Raw genomic sequence first — 20,702 nt, forward strand, 5'->3', positions numbered from 1 at the left:
TTAGCTGAACACGTAAAAATATGAAATGAAATCAAAGCCAAACTCTGTTAAACCGAAACTTAAAGAAAGTTAATACAGCAGTTTGTATAAACTGTAAGCCAAAATACAAGCCATGCAGCTAGCATTGTTGTCCCGGCTTGATCCATTCGTTTGCAAGTGTTACTTTATACTTCATTGTTGTTTTTTCTCCAGGTTTATGCTGGCTATATAAAGAAGGCTTATTTTATTTTTTTCAATCATTGGAAATAAATGTTGTAAACAAACAAGCTTGTTTAGCCTCCAGCAGACTCGTGTTACAGTTATCCGTGTAATTTTCATTGTATTATTGGATATAGGAAAATTCCAATAAAACAAAATGGATACCTACATCCAGCTATCGAAATCCCTTTAAACTGGTTAAAGCGTGTGAAATGTGTGTCGAAGTTGCATATGTCGAAGGTTATACTTTATCTAAACAAGTGTTAAATCGATGGCCTTTTTATATGGACGTTCTTTTGATTAACTAATACATATTAAATACATTCTTAGCATTCAGGAAGTGTCGCAGTTATTATATTTCCTATAATGGCTGACGAGGCTCTAAAATGTTTGTTAACGTTAATATATGGAGTGTTTTCAACTTTTGTATATTTCAATTTGTCGTTGAAATATTCCATACCAACGTTACTGTTTGTGCTACTTGCTCTTATTTTGTGTATTTCGGACAATTCTGCTTTTACATCAAATGATATTTTAGTTGCTCTGTGTTTGCCATTACTGATTTTTCTAAGTGTTTCTGCAGTAGTGTTTCTTTCTACATGGATTTATTTCACTTGGAATGAATGCTGCACATCTACATGGATAACGAGAAACTTGACAGGTAAATCTCTAAATACTAGTATAAACATATTTTCGTATCACGAACATTTTCAAAAGTAATACTTGTTTTCCTTTAATGTCAGTATATAAAGATGATCAAAATTTATACATGAGTATATAGTGAACTTAATCTATGTTGTTTATCAAAGGCTTGGCGTTTGCCATCAAACAAAATTTACATGGGCAACACCTTGTCATTAGCGCAACAGTCAAACACTTGAGAGGACATGTAGAAACCCATCCAAAAAGGCCTCTTGTGCTCTCGTTTCACGGTCTGTCAGGCACAGGAAAGAATTTCGTTAGCTCCTTAATCGCAAACGATATGTAAGCTAAAAGAATGTCAAATCAGTATGTACATTACTTCTCGGCGACGAAGGACTTTATTCACGAGGGTAAACTGGAGGAAAATCAGGTAATGGTGATTCAACAGAACGTTATTGTCACTAGTACGAAGTATTAATTGTAGCTATGGTGACTGAAAAGTCTTGCCAATCAAAACATTTCCTAATTCAATTTAAGCATACTTTGAAAGCAGGAATTTACTTAATATGTATATCAAGTTATCATACAATGAATATTATACATTATATAGCACATCATAAAGCAACACATCGTAGCGACAGTTCAAGCATGTCCTGAATCTCTCTTCATTTTTGATGAAATGGACAAAATGCCAAGTGGAATCATGGATGTTGTGAAACCGTTCCTTGAGTATAACCAACCTGTTGAAGGGACCGACTACAGGAGCTCAATATTTCTATTTTTAAGGTGAGCTAAATTATTCATTGTGAAATGACATTTGCTTTTAACAACTTTCCTTTCACACAGGTCATGCATACAATGCTCTCTTTAAAGCTGGTCGACTTTGGAAGCTCTTGCTCGGTTTCAATTGTATTGAATATAATGCATATTGATCTCGAAATAAGCAGGTTGCATTTCAACTTTGTTTTAGATCGACTAGTTAGTATTATCGATTGTACGATAAGACATTGTAGGATAAAGAGATTCCAAAGTGTTATATTACACATTTTAAACATGCACTCTTACTGTCAAATACGTAGTACCACAATTAAGAAAATTGTTTAAATTCACCAAACAGTGGTTTTTGTTTGTCTTGTTTGTGATTTTTGTTTTTGGGTAATATGTCTTTAGCGTTTACCATGTGCCATTAAAAGGGGTTTGTTGTTTAAACTGTTGGCTACTGAGCTTGCTTCTGTAGTTTTTCATATAAACATTGTTATGAACGATACCGTGTAAAATTTCAAAGAATGGTGCAGAAAACACGGTATTTCTACCTTACAAGAAGATAGTAGACTGCAAATCGTTAAGGACCCACCAATCCTTATCCGTGCGTTTCCAGCTATTAAAACAAGTTTACGATCGTGTTATAAGTAATTAATATTTTCCATTAAATCATTTTTTGGTAAATTGATGTTTGTTATACATGTGTATGTATTAATTTCAATTACGAGTATCACTTTGAACTTGCTGCTTGTATTTTCATTCAGTGTAGTTTTCTGTTTGTCTTTATATGTAAGTATAATCCACCTATGGACAATAGAAAATCAGCAACGTCTACTAAAATACAAAAGTTATTTATGATCATGTGTAGCGCAAAGAGCGATGATCGTAACAAATGCTTGCAATTTTATTGGGTGTGAATTCCCTACAATATTCTCATGTTTTATAAGATTAATAACTCGTTTACACGTAAAATCAACTTCATTTAATATAGAAATAAAATCATATCAATTTATATTAATGTTCGTTTACTAACGGCAAGATGATACTGTGCAATGTGTAAATCTGTTCTACATTAAGGTCAATTCGTTCTTGGATAACATTTGTTATTTCAGTTATTTTACTTAGTCAAAGAATATGACTTTTTTTACAGAATTAAGTCATCTTAAAACGCTGCTATTTTTTATGTTCATGTGGACTTGGTATATTTTACATTCACAAATCTTATTTGTTATTGCCTTTTCCAACATTTAAGTAAAATACGCTGACCTCGGTAACCCAAGAAATTTAATATGTCATTGCATTGAAGGTATATTTGAATATGAACAACAAAAGCAAATCGCCGTTTGATCTACATATTGTCAATTTATATTCATAAAAGAAATGGTCACTAGTTTCATGCTTTTTAAAATGCAGGGCAACAGGGCCGTCAAATATCGCATTTGTCATCATTTGTGCTGTTGCTTTTATTTCGGTCTTTTTAATTACAAACATTTCCGTGGTGAGTTCCGACCCTTAACATCTTTACGAGAACACTGAATATTCCAGTGTGCTTTGTATCACGCATATATGTTTACTATCGATTGATTTCAATCGTTTGTCATCTACATTGCAAAGAAAGAGTTATTGACATCATCATGCAATATATTTAAAAGTACTGTCCAGTCTAGCGACTCAAGTATCATTAGTGTCCTATTGGTAGAACAATAAGAACTACAGGAACACATCAATACACTATAACAATAGGCCAACTTCTTGTTTAAACGTTTATTTGCACAAAACATCAATTCATCTAAAAATATTAAAGCTGATTGATTTTATTTTTATTTTCTTCCTCCATTTTTATCTGTTTAATGTAATGAATATTGATCTGCAGATAAGTAGACTAATTCTTAATTCGTACATTTAAACTACTGTTGTTGCTTTCGATTTGATAGTCTTTGAAAGCAGATTCAAAAGTAAACAATCAGAATTACAAATATCACTGTCAATATAAAGCTTATTATATTTTAATATATTTGAAATATTATATTTTTTTGTGTGACCGCATACCTCTTGTATTTATTTACAGCCACGTGGGAGGAAATCAAATAACAAATGCCTTGCTTGATCACATACAAAATGGTAAAGGGCGATATACCTTGAAATTCCGGGATTTAGAGGAAATTGTGCGCCTCCCGAGTTACAACCTTGAAAGTTGGTATAGATAGGTTGAAACTATTTGGCTATTTGATGCGTATGTGGTTTGTTGTGGCATTAGTGTTCGTGTATTTGGTGTGTATCAGTTTGTAACATTAGTTCATTCTTGTCTTGGCCTTTGCTGTTGGCCACTAAACTTGGTATATTTTTTAATGCTTGTCATTGTATTTTGAATGTATCATTGCTATGTTCTCATGAAAATAGATCCTCGATATATGAACCCGTTCTCTTTATTTTTAGTGTGTCTTATTAAGCATCAATGTGTTTTCGAGTGATTTACATAAGTGTATAAACGTTCCATGAGTGATTGTTTGTGCTTTATATTTGGTATATAAGCGTATGTTAATCATGTGAACGTTAACACAAAACACACGAATTTTTACTTCGTTTGCTTTAACAAATAGTAAAACTTATATGAAAGGTAACTTTTCAGTATCAGGAATAATTGCGTATAGCCAGAACAGCTTTAAGTATTTTCGACAGCGTATTAATTACTTGCTTTTGTTCTATTTTTATGGCCTCCTGGTAACATCAATTTAACGGTCACTTTGAGACTGTATGCATGTTGTCATAAACCTTAATATTTTCTTAGTCGTGCTGTATATCCCTATTATATTCTGAGGACAATACAATATTCATGGTAGTATACATTACACACACAATATTAAATATCAACACTGTGCACAAAGATAAGGGCGAGTTATATACAGCCACCACATAACCCTCATCGGCTATTGGTATTGTGTTCTGGCTATATTAACTTGCCGGCAATGTCAATATATTGACGTTGAACAATACGATTATGTCTGCCTTTACGTAATTACTGTATAATATATTGTGTTCAAGTTCATGGTTGCTCCAATTGATCCTCGATTTGTCTGATATATTTACTTGTATAAGCATTTGGGGCAATTGTATTATAGGGATAAGTGTGAGGTCGAGTACTCATAAACGCCTGTATGTAACTTATCAAGTAAGCTTTCTCTTTAAGTACGGTAAAGGAAAAACCAGTATGCGTCTTCAGTTTCCCCGCACTAGCAACAAGGACATTTTACACTACTTTAGAGAAAAATGCTAGTTAAGGGAGCTACAATGAACGCGTAGCATTGCGTGATGCGCATTCTACTTCTGATCTCAATCGCATTAAAACTGAGGAAAAGTATGGTTGGTTTTCTTCAGATTGTTTTTGAAAATTGGAAGGGTCGGGCTGATCGAGGTTCGTCATGAAGAGCATTCCACCATGAGATAGTAGAAGGATAAAAGATAATTAAAATCAGCTTAAAACTGCATGATGTTGCCGCTTGCCCCAGAATAACGAACATGATAGGCTATTATATCTCCAACACGTAAGGGTATCATGGACGAGGAGTCCATGTAGAAGTAGGACGGAGTTTAATTGAACATCTTGTAAAATAGGTCGAGCTTGTGTTTGAGTCGCCTGTCCTGTAGTTGTTCTATGGCAGTTTCGATGTATAAATTGTTTAAGAGAACGGGACGTGTTGTACCGGAGGTAATTATATCGTCCTCGTGTTGAATTATCTCCAAATTTCTTTCGCTTGCAATATATTGTCAAATGCGACATCCGGGTACTCGACTTAGGGTGTGATAAAGCTTAAACTATTTCTAAGCTAAGAGCTTCGATCGATTCAAAATGTCTAAGACCTTATTATATGTTTTCTCTTACAGAGTTTTTGTTGATAGACTGAATATGATAATGTCATGAGTAGAAACTTGAAAGTGTGACACTACCAACAACGCCCTGATTATTCAAGCGACATAATTATCAAGTTTGGGAGTTTGGGTACGCTCGCAATCGAGTGAAATCCATTTTACGAGCACGGTTCAATTCACAATCTTCTATTTGTACCACATTCATCTGTTAAAATACCTATATATCGCGGTAAGCCATACGCTATATCGGCAGATGAACGCGACGATGACACGCGCCATTGCCGCAGAATATATCGCCGCGATTTTCCACGATGACGCAATCTCTCCAGAGGTGGCAAAGCGTTCCTTTACAAAATACTCGTGGTTGGTACAGTAGTAGTTATTTCGATCAGTGGTTTATTCAAACTCGTGGATGTGAAGGTTTGTTTATCTTTCCCTGTTTTCGCTGGATTAAAAGAAACTAGCCATCTACAATAATTTATAAGGCCATTTCGTCTGCAAAATCGTTAATTAGAGACCTTATTTCCTGCAAAATGTCGTTTATATATCACTAGAAAAAGAAGCGAACCAATAATAGAGCCACGAGGATCATCGGCTGTTACAGTTACAGTGACAGATTTAGTACCTAAATATCAATACATTGTTTTCTTTGTCGAGAGCAAGACAAAATGAGTATAGAAACCAGTTGCTTGGCAGCGTCTTTTTGGAATAAAACCAGAGTGATAAGGTGTAGGATATTCAGTTGTTCTAAGGAATTTAAACTTAAACCTATGCATGCTACCTTCAAGAACTTTGCTGACAATATTAAATAGGGAAATTGGACGATAATTGCCCACTTTGTGGGGATCCGACTTCTTATGTATTGTAGTTTGGTTTGTGGTCACCAAGCTCTAGGATCTCCGGTTTCCCCAACAACACAATACCACACTGTCGCATAAAGTCGTGTCAACGCGAGAGATTAGTATACTTTAATGTTTTAATGACTTGTTTCACAATCTTTGTAAAATGGATAAGTTGAAATTAAATTATCATGGTGTTGACAGAAAAAGGCGAAAACTGTGAAACGCGCAATATATAACCCATACGGAATGGTTGCACTGATTATTGTGCCAGAAAGACGAACGGTAACATTTTTACTCAATATTCCTTACCTACGGCTATTAGCCATTAAAGAAGCCCTCGCAGCGGGAACTGTGTCGTTCTGCTTCATCATGACAGTGTACAATGCACACATTCCAATTAAATATGTTTTTGCCTGTTTTACGCAGAATGCCATGTAAGGAAGTACTTTAGTTCTTCGATCAACATATTTTAAACATGCAATTCAAGAAGCATCAAAATACTTGATGACCCAAATATATGGAGGTTTTACAAAGCTTGTATATTTCAATTGTTCCATAACACAGTTCCTTTTGATCACTCAAGCCTTAGTTCTTTGCAAAATGGAGGAAACTGTACCAAACGTAGACTTACGTGTATCCGTCTGTAATAACATTTTCTTGTTTTGCTGTTTGTAACTGTCGTCGTTAATTCTTTGCAATTTGAAAACATGCTGTACATCTTTATGGATCACAAGGCACTTGACAACTTAACAAGCAGAAATCTACATATTAGAAGAAAGCATCTTTTTTATAACCAAAACGTTTTTTTTAAATATGTTTTCTTTTATTCATTTGATTTTAATGCCATGTTATATATAATGGTAATAGTACATACATGAGTGAACCCAATATAATTTTGTAATTTATCAAACGGTTGGGAATTTTCTCTCAACTAGAAACTGTATGGGTAACATATTTTCGTTGAACGAACAGTCTAAATATTGAGAGGGCCCATGAAAATAAACCCTAAAAGGCCTCTTGTGCGCTCGTTTTACGGTATGCCGGGCACAGTATTGAATTTCGTAAGCTCCTTAATCACTGAGCATATATACGCAAAAGGAATGTCAAGTCATTACGTACTCTACTTCTCGGCAACGAAGGACTTTATCCATGAAGATAAACTGAGAGAAAATCAGGTATGGTCGATTCAACAAAACAAACAAACTCTTTACTAGTTTAATATTGAATCTTGCCATAAACGATGCTTTGGTATTGCAGGGAATGTAATGACTGACAAAACTAACTGCCAAACTTTAAAACAAATCATTGCTGTCATGAAGCTAACGCGTTTATTACAACACAAACTTAATATGCATTGTTTAAGGAATGAATTGTGGGATTAATGTATTATCAGGGTAAGAACAAAGTTTGGCTGGTTAAAGAACGTTGCATCCATATCATCGACGCTTACATCAATCACGCATTTCATTACTTATATTTAACCAATAATTCATTATTGTTTTTAGAAAGAGTTCAAAGATACTTAATTGCATTTAAGACAATATAACAGTAACTTTTTCTCACCCAATATGTAAATAGACCGACCCAGCCGTAACCGGAAACAGTTTTTCAAGTCATGTAACAATAACGTGGTAAAAATCAATCACTTCCAAAATCACGTTAAAACGTAAAATTCAAACCCTAAGACAACAATACATTTGACATTTCAGAAACAAACACTTTATAACAAGTTGATTTACGTTTGACGGGGCCTTGGTTGCACAGTTAAACAATAACAAGATAAAAACTTTAATATACATGTATTTTGATAGTCGATGAATCGCGATCTTAACATATCCGAGGATGTTGCGTTCATCGGAAACTTTTGATATTCGTGAATGACAGTTCATTTAAGGAATTAAAGTTGAGGGGAAAAATATATATATCAATGATACAGTGAACGTAATGCATTAAATAGCACACGATAAGGCAACACATCCTAGCAGCAGTGCGGGAATGGACGAAATGCCAAGTGGAATCATGAATGCAGTTAAACCCTACTTTGAATGTTACCAAACTATTGAATGGGCTGACTAGATACACTCATGTGTTCTTATTGTCAGGTTAGCTTAATGTTGTATTGTGTAATGCCATTTGCTTTTAACCACTTTCCCTTGAAACTAAACATGAATACAGTGCTCTCTGACGGTGATTGACTTAAAACTTCTTGCTCTGTTTCAATTATATTCTATGTAATGCAAATTGATGGTTAAATAACCAGGTTGTGCTTTATTATATGCTAGTTATTATCGTCATATGTACCATGAGACATTGATGGATAAAGACAATGTTAAAAGTGTTAAATTACATATAAGGGTAGAAATGTGTTGTTTTCGCAATAGTCTCCAAATAGTAATTACAAGTATTAAGAATTAATATTACAATATTTACCGTCATGAACAATTTTTACTATAAATATATTTATTTGAAAAATGAATATGTTAGACTGCATCTCCCTTATTATGTTTTCAGTAACATATGAGGTAAATTCCCGGACTTAGAGGAAATTGTGCGTCACCCGAGCTACAACATTTACAGTAATTATAAAAATTAGCATTTTAAACACATTTATTACTATTTGTATGCGTTTTTTGTTTGCAATGATATTTTGTTTCTAGGAAGTTTATTGATTATGGTATATTAGTATTTAACTCAAAAGTAAAAATACAGAATGTAACGCAATTGTGGTCTTCAATTGCTTTAATTGTAATTCCAGACGCCTGGAAGAACAGCGATTTGGTTAGGAGCAGTCTTATTTCTGCGTATATCCCATTTTAACTCTGGAAAGAAGACAGCTGAAACTTGCATTAGAGATGGTTTGTTTGTGAAAAGTTATTATTATTTAGTTTATATTAAATTATTAATTATTATAATTAGTATGGTTTTCAAGTTGACAACGATGTTGTGAAATAAATTGCTGATGAGTTGCCCTACTTCCCCGAAGAAACCCGTCTGTTTTTAACTACAGGATGCAAAAAGAGTATATGAAAATATCGATCTCATTGTTCAGCCCAATTAACAGTGCATACATGGTATCGAATTGGAAAAAAGATAAGATTATTGCATGTGTTATGGGCAAAGACAAAAACAGCATATTTCATAAGAATAGTAAAACTTGATAGCATGAAGTATTATGCTATTACTCGTAAAAGAAATGTATTGCATTGTATTACAAAATGTATCATACTTACAAAGAGGTTGGCTGAAACATTCCTGAGAGTTATTATGTTTCGTGTAAACAAGTTCCCGATTTTGGGACCCACTCTCTATCTTGAGGTGTATCGTCCTTAGATGGAATATGTCTACGTTCTACATCTTACTTATGCGCAAAAACGTTCTGGGAGAATTTTTATATGGTTTCTATTTTCAATACAATTATCAGTATGTAAATCATCTGGACATTTACAAAAGCACACTGATTTGAAAACAAACAGTAACTCTCATAAAAATGGTATGTCCCGTTGGTTGGGGTATTGGCTCTTTATCATCTAGCAAAGACAACTTTTCGTCAACGCATTTATTTACTTCCTTATTTGTTCTATATTGTTTGTAATTTTTGAATGGTTTTAACAATAAAACAAACAGTATGAAACCGAATGCGCACATGGTTTTAAACTTTAAAGTGTACTTATAAGTAAGAAAAATTCATTCTGAATGGGATCATTTACTAGATTTTATTGTTGGACTATTCATTGAGCGCAACTTCCCCTAGCGCTTAGGCAGTCTTATATTTACAAAATATACGAAGACATATTTAATGATCAAGAAGAACATGCTACTTTGTTCCAAAAAGTACGGGGCGTTTTTAAGAGACAGCAAACTGCCTTTTAAGTCAGTTTTTGTTGTTGCTCCGGCAAATTTCACTTGCAGGGTATGACCGTATGTGGACGTTAACTGCTTGAAATATATATTTTATTTACTGTATTATATTTAGTCTTCAAATTGATGCTTGCTCCAATGAGTGTACGATTAGCATTATATTTTCTCTCGTTAAAAGTATTGAGACAGCCGTGATGCTGGGTGATCATAATCTAGTTTGGCTAATTTAAACCTCTACTTAACTCCCGTGTCGTTAACTATTCCAAGGCGTAAACATCTACTTACAAATATACTTGATGCGTGCGTGATTTATGTCATTTGCAAGGTGTGTACTTCGTGTGTGTCTATCGTATTTCGGTGTGAGCCTCGTGTTTTGAAATATATTCGAGTATTCGTTAAATGTTTGTCTACTTGGGTTATCATTTACTTTTAATGTTTGACTTCTAGCCTTGTTCTTGTAGTTAGTATTGAATTACTGTCCCTGTAATAATCAGTATTTATTTAACGCATGGCCGTTGCAGATGTAAATGGTGTTTATCAAAACAGTTGTTCTAGCTTTTTATTGTTCCAATGCTCCGTCAAAACCTTTGATTTCATCATATGGGTTTTCTAAGCCATTGCTAGAAAGTTAATCTAAAATAATAGACGTGTTATACGAGATTCTTCCAATCCCGAACGTCTAAACGGGAATGTGCAAAAAACGGGGTTATTTTAAAAATATTGAAATTGTTTTAAGTGAAGTATTTATGGTTGAAATTGATCATAAAGAGTTATATTCATATTTTACCATGTAAGTGAAATGTTATTTTGCACTAAACAAGCATTTAATGCAATAAAACAAGTTGTTTACCTTTCCAATAAAACGAAAGTTGACTGACACAGAAAACAATTATGCGAAGGGGAACAACTCGATACAATCGTAATAACTCGGCCTCCTCCGACAAAGCTTCGAGATAGACCTCGTTGCACAATCGTAACAACTCGGCCATGGCCGAAATGTTCCGAGCGATTTAAAACTGTGCCCTGAAACCTTGCAGGTGCCCTTCATGTATATATCGTTATGTTTTGACAGAATGAAATGAAGAAAAGCCGTCAAACTCATAATTATAAGTTGAATATTTACTTTTTGTGTACGGAACTAATGTAAAATAACATTATCTGGTAATATTTTTTGTATTTATGATATTTTATAGATGCTATATGCTTTAACCCGGAATCCTGATCGGAACAACTACCCACTTTTGATACTAAACAATTTGTACGTGAAGGATTTGCCAAATCAAAAATCTAAATTATTTGGACTACTAGAAAGTATGCCAATTGAACATGCCGAAATAAGTTAATTGTTAGGTAACGCCTTAGAACGGTCAGTAAAATGTAAATTTACTTGATTTAAACATATTTTATTCAAAATATACAAACAAACTACACAGAACATGCACACACACACACACAAGTTGTCTATAATATTTAATTGGATTGGAACGAAAGCATAGCTTATAGAGTTCTGCTCCGTGGGAATTAAATTTCTCATTTACTAGAAAAATGCATATGATTGACGAGTAGACGATATATATGTTTTATGCGAGAAAAATTGTTTCTAATGCTAAAAAGTATGACTAAGGGGTTTGTGTTTAGATATGGGTTCAAAAGTTCTAACACGATACATAATAGATAAAAAATAAGCACAAGTGACTGTATAAAGGATATATAAGTAGGGTGTGGACAGATATGAAGAAAGAAAAGAAGTTAGGTACATACCATATTGGGGAAACACTGTAAGTCAGGTAATGATCAGAAACGTTTCGAGTCTTTTATGAATTAATGAACAGTATCAAATATTTTGGAGTTGTTCTCGTTGTTTAGGGTTGGATTGCCATAGAGAATAAAACCAATGTTAATTTCTGTGATAATTGACTACTTTCAACTTCACCACACTTGCAAAGAGGAGAACTGATAATATTTTTACAATAAAGGTGATAGTTAAGACCACTGCAACTAGTACGCAGTCGAGTGTGAAGTGCTTGCAATCGGCGGCTACCGTAATAATAGTAAGGCGGGCAGACTGGCAATCGGCTACGAAGTGCATATTTTAAGAATGCAATTGAACGACAATCCCGCATATTCTGTGGAAGTTCATTCCATGTAGGTATAGTTGAAGGTAATAATGAGGAAAAGTAAGAATCTGTGCGTGACATAACCGTTCTTGTGTTAGATGCATTCCGTAGTGGATACTTCTGTGTACTGACATTTAAAGGTGCAAGAGATGACAGATATTCTGGGGCAAGGCCGTTTTTCATTTTATAGAAGAGACATAGTTTGTGATTAATGCGTCTTTCTGATAGAGTAAGCAAACATAGCTCCATATGGAGAACATCAATCGAAATTAACTTAGTAGCCCCATAAACTATTCTACCGGCTTCATTTTGTATCTTTTGCAGTTCGTTTTTTTTTTCGTAGTCCGTACAACCATCCAGACAATATTCGCATATTCAAGAATCGGACTGATGTACGAAAAATAAATTGCTTCTAGACATTTTCTGTCCAGACGGAACTGAAGCCTTCGAATGATGCATATTCTTTTAAGGGCTCTACTTCTGATGTACTCAAAGTTTTCATGCCATGTACAGTCACTGGAAAGAACCAAACCAAGATGTTTATGCGAATTTATTTCGGAGATTTGTTGACCATACATAAACAAATCTGGATACATACGCGGTAGGCGTTTTCTGGAGAACAGGATTGACTTAGTTTTTGCAGGATTAAAGGTGACTAGTCATTTATCAGCCCATGTACTGATGCTATCAATATCTCTCTGGATTATTTCAGTGGCCCTTAAGGGCTCGTCAACGAGAATATAAAGACTAGTATCGTCTGCAAATAGAGTAACATTACTTCCAATGTTAACAATAATGTCATTTATAAATATCAAAAATAAGAGGGGACCTAGAATAGAACCATGGGGTACACCAGCCTTAAGAAAGACCAAACTAGATATGGAGCCAGGGAGAACTACACGTTGCCTACGTTTGATAAGATAGTCACTAAACCACGAAAGTAAGTTGCCATCGACACGAGTTGCTTGTAGCTTCACAATCAAGCCCTTGTGCCAAACTTTAACAAATGCCTTACTGATATCATAGAATACTGATCTAACCTCAAGGCCATCATCTAATGCATTACAAAATGTGTTGTAAAGGTAAGCAAGCTGATTAACAGTAGAATCGCCTGGCCGAATGCCTGACTGGAATGGGGTAAAAAAGTTTATGTCACGAAGGTGGTTAAAGAAGTGTTTATATATTGCCCTTCCAAACACCTTTTCCATTGTATTAAATAGGGAGATAGGACGATAGTTAACAGGAAGTATGGAATCACCCTTTTTAAAAACTACACACACATTAGCATCTTTGCACGGTTTTGGAAATCTGGATTGAGAGAGCCATATTAATTAAGGAGCACAACGGGCGAGCTAACGAGTGAGAACATTCTTTTAGAATTCAATTGCTTATGCCATCTGGTCCTGAAGCTTCATGAACAGGCAATGATGTTATAATGTCATTTATCTCATTTGGTAGCACTGTGATATTGTCAATTTTGCGGTAACTGTTATGATTACTAGCTGGCGGAACAATGTGGCAGGTATCATCTAATAAAGTTTGATTTTTAAAGTGGGTATTGAGAATTTCAGCTTTACTAGCGTTATCTACGCAGAGTTCGCCATTAGAGGGATCTTGGATTGCATTAATGTTTGGCTTTGGTTGAGGATTAACAAATGACTTCAGAACTGTCCACCACCCTTTAGACTGAGAAGACCCTTAGCAATGTTTCTTTTGCGTCACGAGTAGCCAAAGTTGTTTCATTCATTTTCGAAATTTACCCCATAGTTGGGTTGAGTTTGTATTTTTAGCCTTACTATAGTAACGTTTACGATTGCGAATAAGATTTTTTACATGTAAAGCCATCCATGGTATGTTATCTGGCCGCATTACGACTGTTTTATTCGGGATACATCATTTTGCGTTATTCAAAATGGCATTTGTAATATTGTCAGTGTATACATAGATATTCAAATTAGAAAGAGAGTCCCAATCAGTTCCCTCGAGAAGATCACGCAACTCATCATAATTACCCCTATCGTAATACCATTCTTCTCTCGAGAAAGAGGTAGACTTACATTTTGCAAACTTAAGAATGCCAAATATAGGGCAATGATAGCGAATGTTTGATGGAAGAAAAGGACCTCCAACACCCGATGTTTTTAAACTATTAGAGATAGCAATGAAACTCAGATCTAGTGTGGATGAGGTACTTTCAGTAAAGTGAGTTAGGTCTGTTATCACCTGCGAAACACCATATAGTGAACATTAAGTTTGAACACGTCAAGAGTAACTTATATTGCTGGTGTTGTAGTTAAAGTCACTAGTGCTGATTATATCACTTATTCCTGTATCAAAGGCAAGTCCCACAGGCTCCTCTATAGAATCGCAAAATGCGGCAGAGGAGTTAGGGGGTCTGTAAAATGTACCAAATAATAACCTTCTACGGTTCTTTATTGTAATATCGACCCATACGCATTCGAGACATTGGAGCTCTAAATCAGGACGACGCGAGAAATGAATAGAATCTTTGACAAAGACACAAACACCACCATGCCTGTCTCCTTGTCTATCGCGTCTCCCAACCGTGTGATAACCAATAATATCAATTGAATCATTAAGCCATGTTTCAGTAAAAGCTATTATATCAAACCCACTCAGTTCCGAGAAAAGTATATCTAATTTGCCTTGTAGCATTTGCACATTAGAATGGATAAATGAAACATGATGTTGTGACAAGAGAGGTTTGGATAACTCTGAGCTTGACTCTGATTTTAGTGAAACTGAATCAGTGCCAGGATTGGGGTTAATATCACCAGATAATAAGATGAGCTCAACAATCCAACATTCAACTCCTATTGAAGCAAATATTGAAAAGACGAGCACAAACCATAACCCATTACAGCGGCGTTTAATTACATTAGAACGGATTTTTTTACCAGTGATTGGTATTGGGTGCGGAGCATGGTATGATTTAAGAGAAATCACAGCTAACACACTGCACATGTTTGGAATTGAAAATATAAAAATGATACTGTTTTTCCAACTTCCACTGACGTTTAATTGTGTTAAACTAGCGGCCAGGGTCATATTACAAGATGTTTTTTTATGAAATAGAGTGAATACGAATCAAGAACAAAATGACCGCCGGTAACTTGCGATTGACGACATTAAATGTCACTGGTATGTACCCACAAACTTTCATGAAGCGAATAGCATGCAAATTTGAGAACAATAAGAATATAAAGAAGAATGAAGAAATCTTGATTAGAATACGAAACATGACCAACACGATGGAAACGGACGATCCCATCTAGCGATACTGCACTTCCCAAGTCAGACACAAGTTTAGTAACGAAATCGTCTGTAATTTCGCCTTCCCGCTCAAAAACACCAGAGATTCGTAGGCTATTACGTCTACTGTATTGTTCGAGGTGTTCTAGGCGATCTTCAGATTTTTCGAGAACACTTATGCGAGCTTTAAGATGAGCATTTTCAGACTTCAGCGAGTCAATCTCGTCTGATAATCTCAAATTTATTCCCTTGATAACTTAAGGGATCAGTGCATCGACAGCATTGTTGATAGAACTTTGAATCTCAACAGTAAATAGTGACTTTAGTTGAAGCGATATCGCCGTAACATCGTCTTTTAACAACAGAACGTTTGTTACACATGCAGAATCAGAATGCTTTTCGGTAATTGAAGACAGTTCAATCGGGTCATCAGGTCTAGCTTTTTTGCTTTCAGCAGCCAAGTACTCATCAGATGGGGTGAGAGAAAGATCGCGCTTATTGCCCACTGGGGCTATAGGCGTTGAAGTTGTTGGAAATGATTTACTAGTATCCATTTTCACAAAATTTCACAAAATTTACCGAGATTGACTTTTAATGTTCAGCAGTGTAGAGACGAAATTTCAAAATACCTCCCTAGAATTATACATCAAAGTCATCCATATGCGTTAATTTCCTACCACAATATTTAAGAACTGTACATCACAAAACACTGAACTATCCTTTATCTCCATTTCATGACACAAATTTACTTTAAAACATCATAACTGAAGATTTTCACTAACACTAGAAATAACACGTCCGTCATCGCCAATACGCCTGGGATTTAAACCGGTGTGCACAACCTCACTCTTATCTAAACAAGCACGAATAAAGAAATAACGTTATCTGACGTTATCGTTCGATGTAATAATTGGCCCGTGTTTTACGGTCGGTTGAAAATGAATAGCACATTGTAGAAAATAGCATATCATATATACCTGAAATAAATAAACCATTTGAAATAAATTCAAATAAATGTTAATTAAATAAGCAATATGTTTGTTTGCGGCTTCCCAACCTACCCTAAAATGTAGCTTCCGACCGTTAGTAGTTTTGCGTTTGTCTCATATTTAAATCTTTTCTGATAAGCTCTTTGTGTTATTTGTTTCTTACGGCAATTATCCTTATACTACATATAACCATATTTATAGTAAAGGAAAACACAACGCTGAAAGTTGACCTCTTATTTACCATGTTAGTAAACAACTTGTCAAGTCCCTTAACACCTGCCTGTACGTTGTAAGTACATACGATATGCTCTGTCTAGCTTATTTTGCCATTTAAGAACATTTCATAAATTATCTGATGGGAGTATTTTAATTTTAAATATGAATTCTTGAACAAACATATTTTATCGCAACTATCAAAATACGTAAACGTTGTTTCTCGTCCAGAATCGTTTTGGCCTTTGCTTTGTGCCCCTCTTAGGGAGTTTTAATGATTGTTTTTCTTCTGGGCTTGTGCCTGTTGCTTTCATTATATTACTGCAATGATAAGTTTTTCCAATTGTTTTACCCACCTATATGTCACGCAGATTTAGCAAAATGCCATAGGCTATACTACAAAACCAATAACGACATTCAGCATTTAATTAAGTATAATACCACGACAACATTTATAAATATTGTATGTCCCTTTCTTTAGTTCATGATCAGTGATGCGAACAAACAAATGATAGCATATGCCATTGGTCAAACGAGTTTCGTAAAAACGACATAATTACGTTTGATCGGTAATTTTGGTTCAACAGAGTATCATAAATATTACATATGTAAACAAATACATTGCTTTATTACAAACAGGATGTGTTTAACTGCTGTCATGATGAAACGTTTAGTGTTTTTATTAGGCAATATATTTTCTTATATCATTAATGATACAATGAAATCTAGAACAAGCCTAGTAGAAAAGAATACGCCCTGTATGGGGAACAGGCTTAACCACAATGAACTAGATACTGACACGAACATAATCCAGACACACATATACAAACACGACAAACAGGCAACATCCACATCCAACTAGCTTTACCGATAAATTGTGGGAATGCCACATTGGAACGAGTCTTCACGGGGTTAAAAATTGTTTATATGGCGATAACCTCACGCTCGTCCTAACATTTATAAAAAATAACAAGATATCAACCTCAACTTCAATATTTTCCATACATAATGTACATGTATATGTACTTTAAAGTGGTGTTACTAGTTTTGACATATTCTACCGGGAAAACGCGTTTTCAAACTAAAATCTTATAATTATCATGTGTTTTATTTGACGTATTGTTTCTTTTTATTTAGTGTTGATATTTTGTTATTATCATCAAAGGGTTGAATGACGTATTCGATTGCTGGATTATATACACATACAACTGTCAAAAGATACAAATTGATGGAAAACTAATCGCGAAATATGTTCAGGATATTGTATCGTCGCCATAATAAGTTCAATAATCACTTGTAAATCGAAGTTACTAGTCCAATTGCATTTTAAAAATAATTAAAGTAATCGTAAACACGACAAAAACTAATTATTTTACGCTTACAAACATCAGTCTATTTATTTTTGAAACTTTAACTTGAATTATTGATTTTGAAGTTCGATAAACTTCATATGTTTTTCGAATGATTTTGAAGTTTGATAAACTTCATATGTTTGTCGAATATTTTTTCCACAGAAATTACATATGCGGCTGCAGAATTTGACGTAAGAGGTGGCGTAATTTTTCGACTTGCTTCTCTCCCTCAGAACCAAAACCCGTTTGTTAAATATGCTGTAAGAGGGAGGGGCCAGGAACCCTCCCACCAACTTTATTTTTCACAATTTCTAGATAGAACCCAACCGGTTACGGAACATTATTGCCGTAAAAGGACATGCTTGCTTGTTCAGAAAAGGATGATTCTTGATGAGTTTGAACACAACAGAACTAAAGCTTCTTAATTCGAGTAACTCACCGAATGTGAAACGAAAGCGCATGAGAGAGATTGGGCTCGTAATTGCATTTGTATGGTACGAAAATATGATGAACACAAGTGCCCCCCCCCCCCCCACACACACACACCCTAGGTCAAGGTGAACCTTCCATAGCAAAATAGTTGACGAAAATACATCTATAACGAAAAATACACCATTGTACACTTACATTAGTGATAAGAATAGTTACAATGTTTAGATAATTGGAACCTATTGTTGAGCGGGGAAAGTGGGAAAACACTGTCCTGACTAAAAAAAACTATCAGACGACAAAAACATCAGATACTTCATCATCACTTATTATTAAGATTTCGTCACACCAGTTTCTTTGTGAACGCCATCCAAAGAAGGAGTGTCTACTGCACACTTACTAAAACACCAGCTCCACCACTCATCGGTTGTGCATAGAAAATGAGCTGTTGGCATTTTTTTGTACAGCTATGCCTTTTGTTTATTGTACACACTAAAGTATGACTTACATATCATCTGATATTTTTTTATAAAACAGACAACTTCGAAATTCGGTGAATGTGGTACCGTTTGAAAAACACCTCTAATACATGTTGGCTACGATTTTGTTTCATTGTTGAGCGAACTGTGGTGCCAGAAGCTTTTCTACCGATCGGTGTTTAGTGCATATTTTAAGATTTACCAGCATTTCAACTACACTAGTTGGGTGCATATACCCACCGTAAGCACGTTATATTGCATGCAAATGGAACTGTTATGGGTAATACTTACACCGGTACACATCAAAACAACTCATTTTAGAAAGGAAACATACAAATATTTATAAAAGTGGTGGCGTTGTTGCTCTTGTGATGGCGTTGTTGCGTAGTGGTGGCGAGTATGATTTGCGCTGAAACTTGATATCATATAAAGCCTTTTGAAGAAATATAGAGTGCCATTTTGATCATGCATTGTTACGCATGTTTTGCCTATCGATTGCGGAAACAATATGCTATGCGAAATACCTTGACGAAAGTGAAAACAACCCGAAAACAGTAGGCTGTGATAAGGTGTATTTTACATATTGAACTGATTCTTTCAGGCCAAAAAGTCATCGAAGGAGCGTCTGGTATGTCGAAATGTTGGGGAAAAGGGCGCAATAAGAAGATTGCACCTAAAGTAAATCAAAATTTTGAATTGCTATACATATCATTTTTCTTGACAATGATTGTATCTCAAAACGGGACATCATGGCTTAGAATTAATCAAATGTAAGCTAAGTATATCAATCAGAATACATTTTGAGTATTAGATATATTAGTTATGGCTTTTATACAGACGTTCGAGACAAGAGACGAAGAAAAGGGACAAGAAGGCAGCACTTGAAGAATTAAAGCCAGATTCTGCTCGAAACCTCAGGACAGTTGGTATGCACGCAAAGCAGGTTGGATCAATCATCGTAAGACAAAAAACAAGTTATGTAGCTAGAACATGTGCTCCGGCTTGATCTATTCGTTTGAAAATGTCACTTTATACTTCATTGTTCTTCCTTCAATTTAATGCTGACTGTATAAATAAGGCTTTTTTAATTTTACAATTATTGAAAAATGAGATTGTTAAGTAAACAAGCTAGTTTAGCCCCCAGTAGTCTCATGTTCCAGTGAACTCGTGTTTCACTGACCGTTCTAAGGCGTTACTCATATTATTTATAGGTTGAATTTTAGATGCGTGTGTAATTTGTTTGAGGTATTTGTATTTGTATATGTGGTGCATTATACGTTTGTGTTTATTGTCGTTTTGGCCATTGCCATGGGAGCCTCAAAGGGTATATTATTGATCGAATTGCTTTTTTTACTGGTTAAAAGCTTGCGAAAATGTATCAAGGTGTATGTGACCCCATTCGTTGAACTTCTAATTGTACTATGTTACATACTGTTAATAAGATAATACCTTATCTGAGTAAATATGTTATTATACATCTTATCAAATGATAAATTGAAAGAAAGCGACCATTCATATGGACGTTCTTCCGTTTTATCTTATTCATATTAAATACGTACTTTACATTCAGAAGGTGTCGCAGTTATTATATTTGCTATAATGATTATAATAAATACCAACGCAGCATTATGCTGGATAACGTTAATATATGGAGGGTTTTCAACTCTTGTATATTTCAATT

At 34.8% G+C, this 20,702-nt stretch overlaps 1 protein-coding gene across 1 annotated transcript; it reads left to right on the plus strand.

The window, feature by feature from the left end:
* The first annotated feature begins 564 nt into the window (after window positions 1–564).
* On the plus strand, window positions 565–1,630 carry LOC128228521 (prosalusin-like). Its single transcript, XM_052939871.1, has 3 exons — window positions 565–586; window positions 1,008–1,171; window positions 1,451–1,630. Exons 1-3 carry the CDS (start codon window positions 565–567, stop codon window positions 1,628–1,630), a joined length of 366 nt encoding a protein of 121 aa, XP_052795831.1.
* Window positions 1,631–20,702: the final 19,072 nt, after the last annotated feature.

This window comes from Mya arenaria, chromosome 3, assembly GCF_026914265.1.
Source record: "Mya arenaria isolate MELC-2E11 chromosome 3, ASM2691426v1".
Lineage (NCBI taxonomy): Eukaryota > Metazoa > Mollusca > Bivalvia > Myida > Myidae > Mya > Mya arenaria.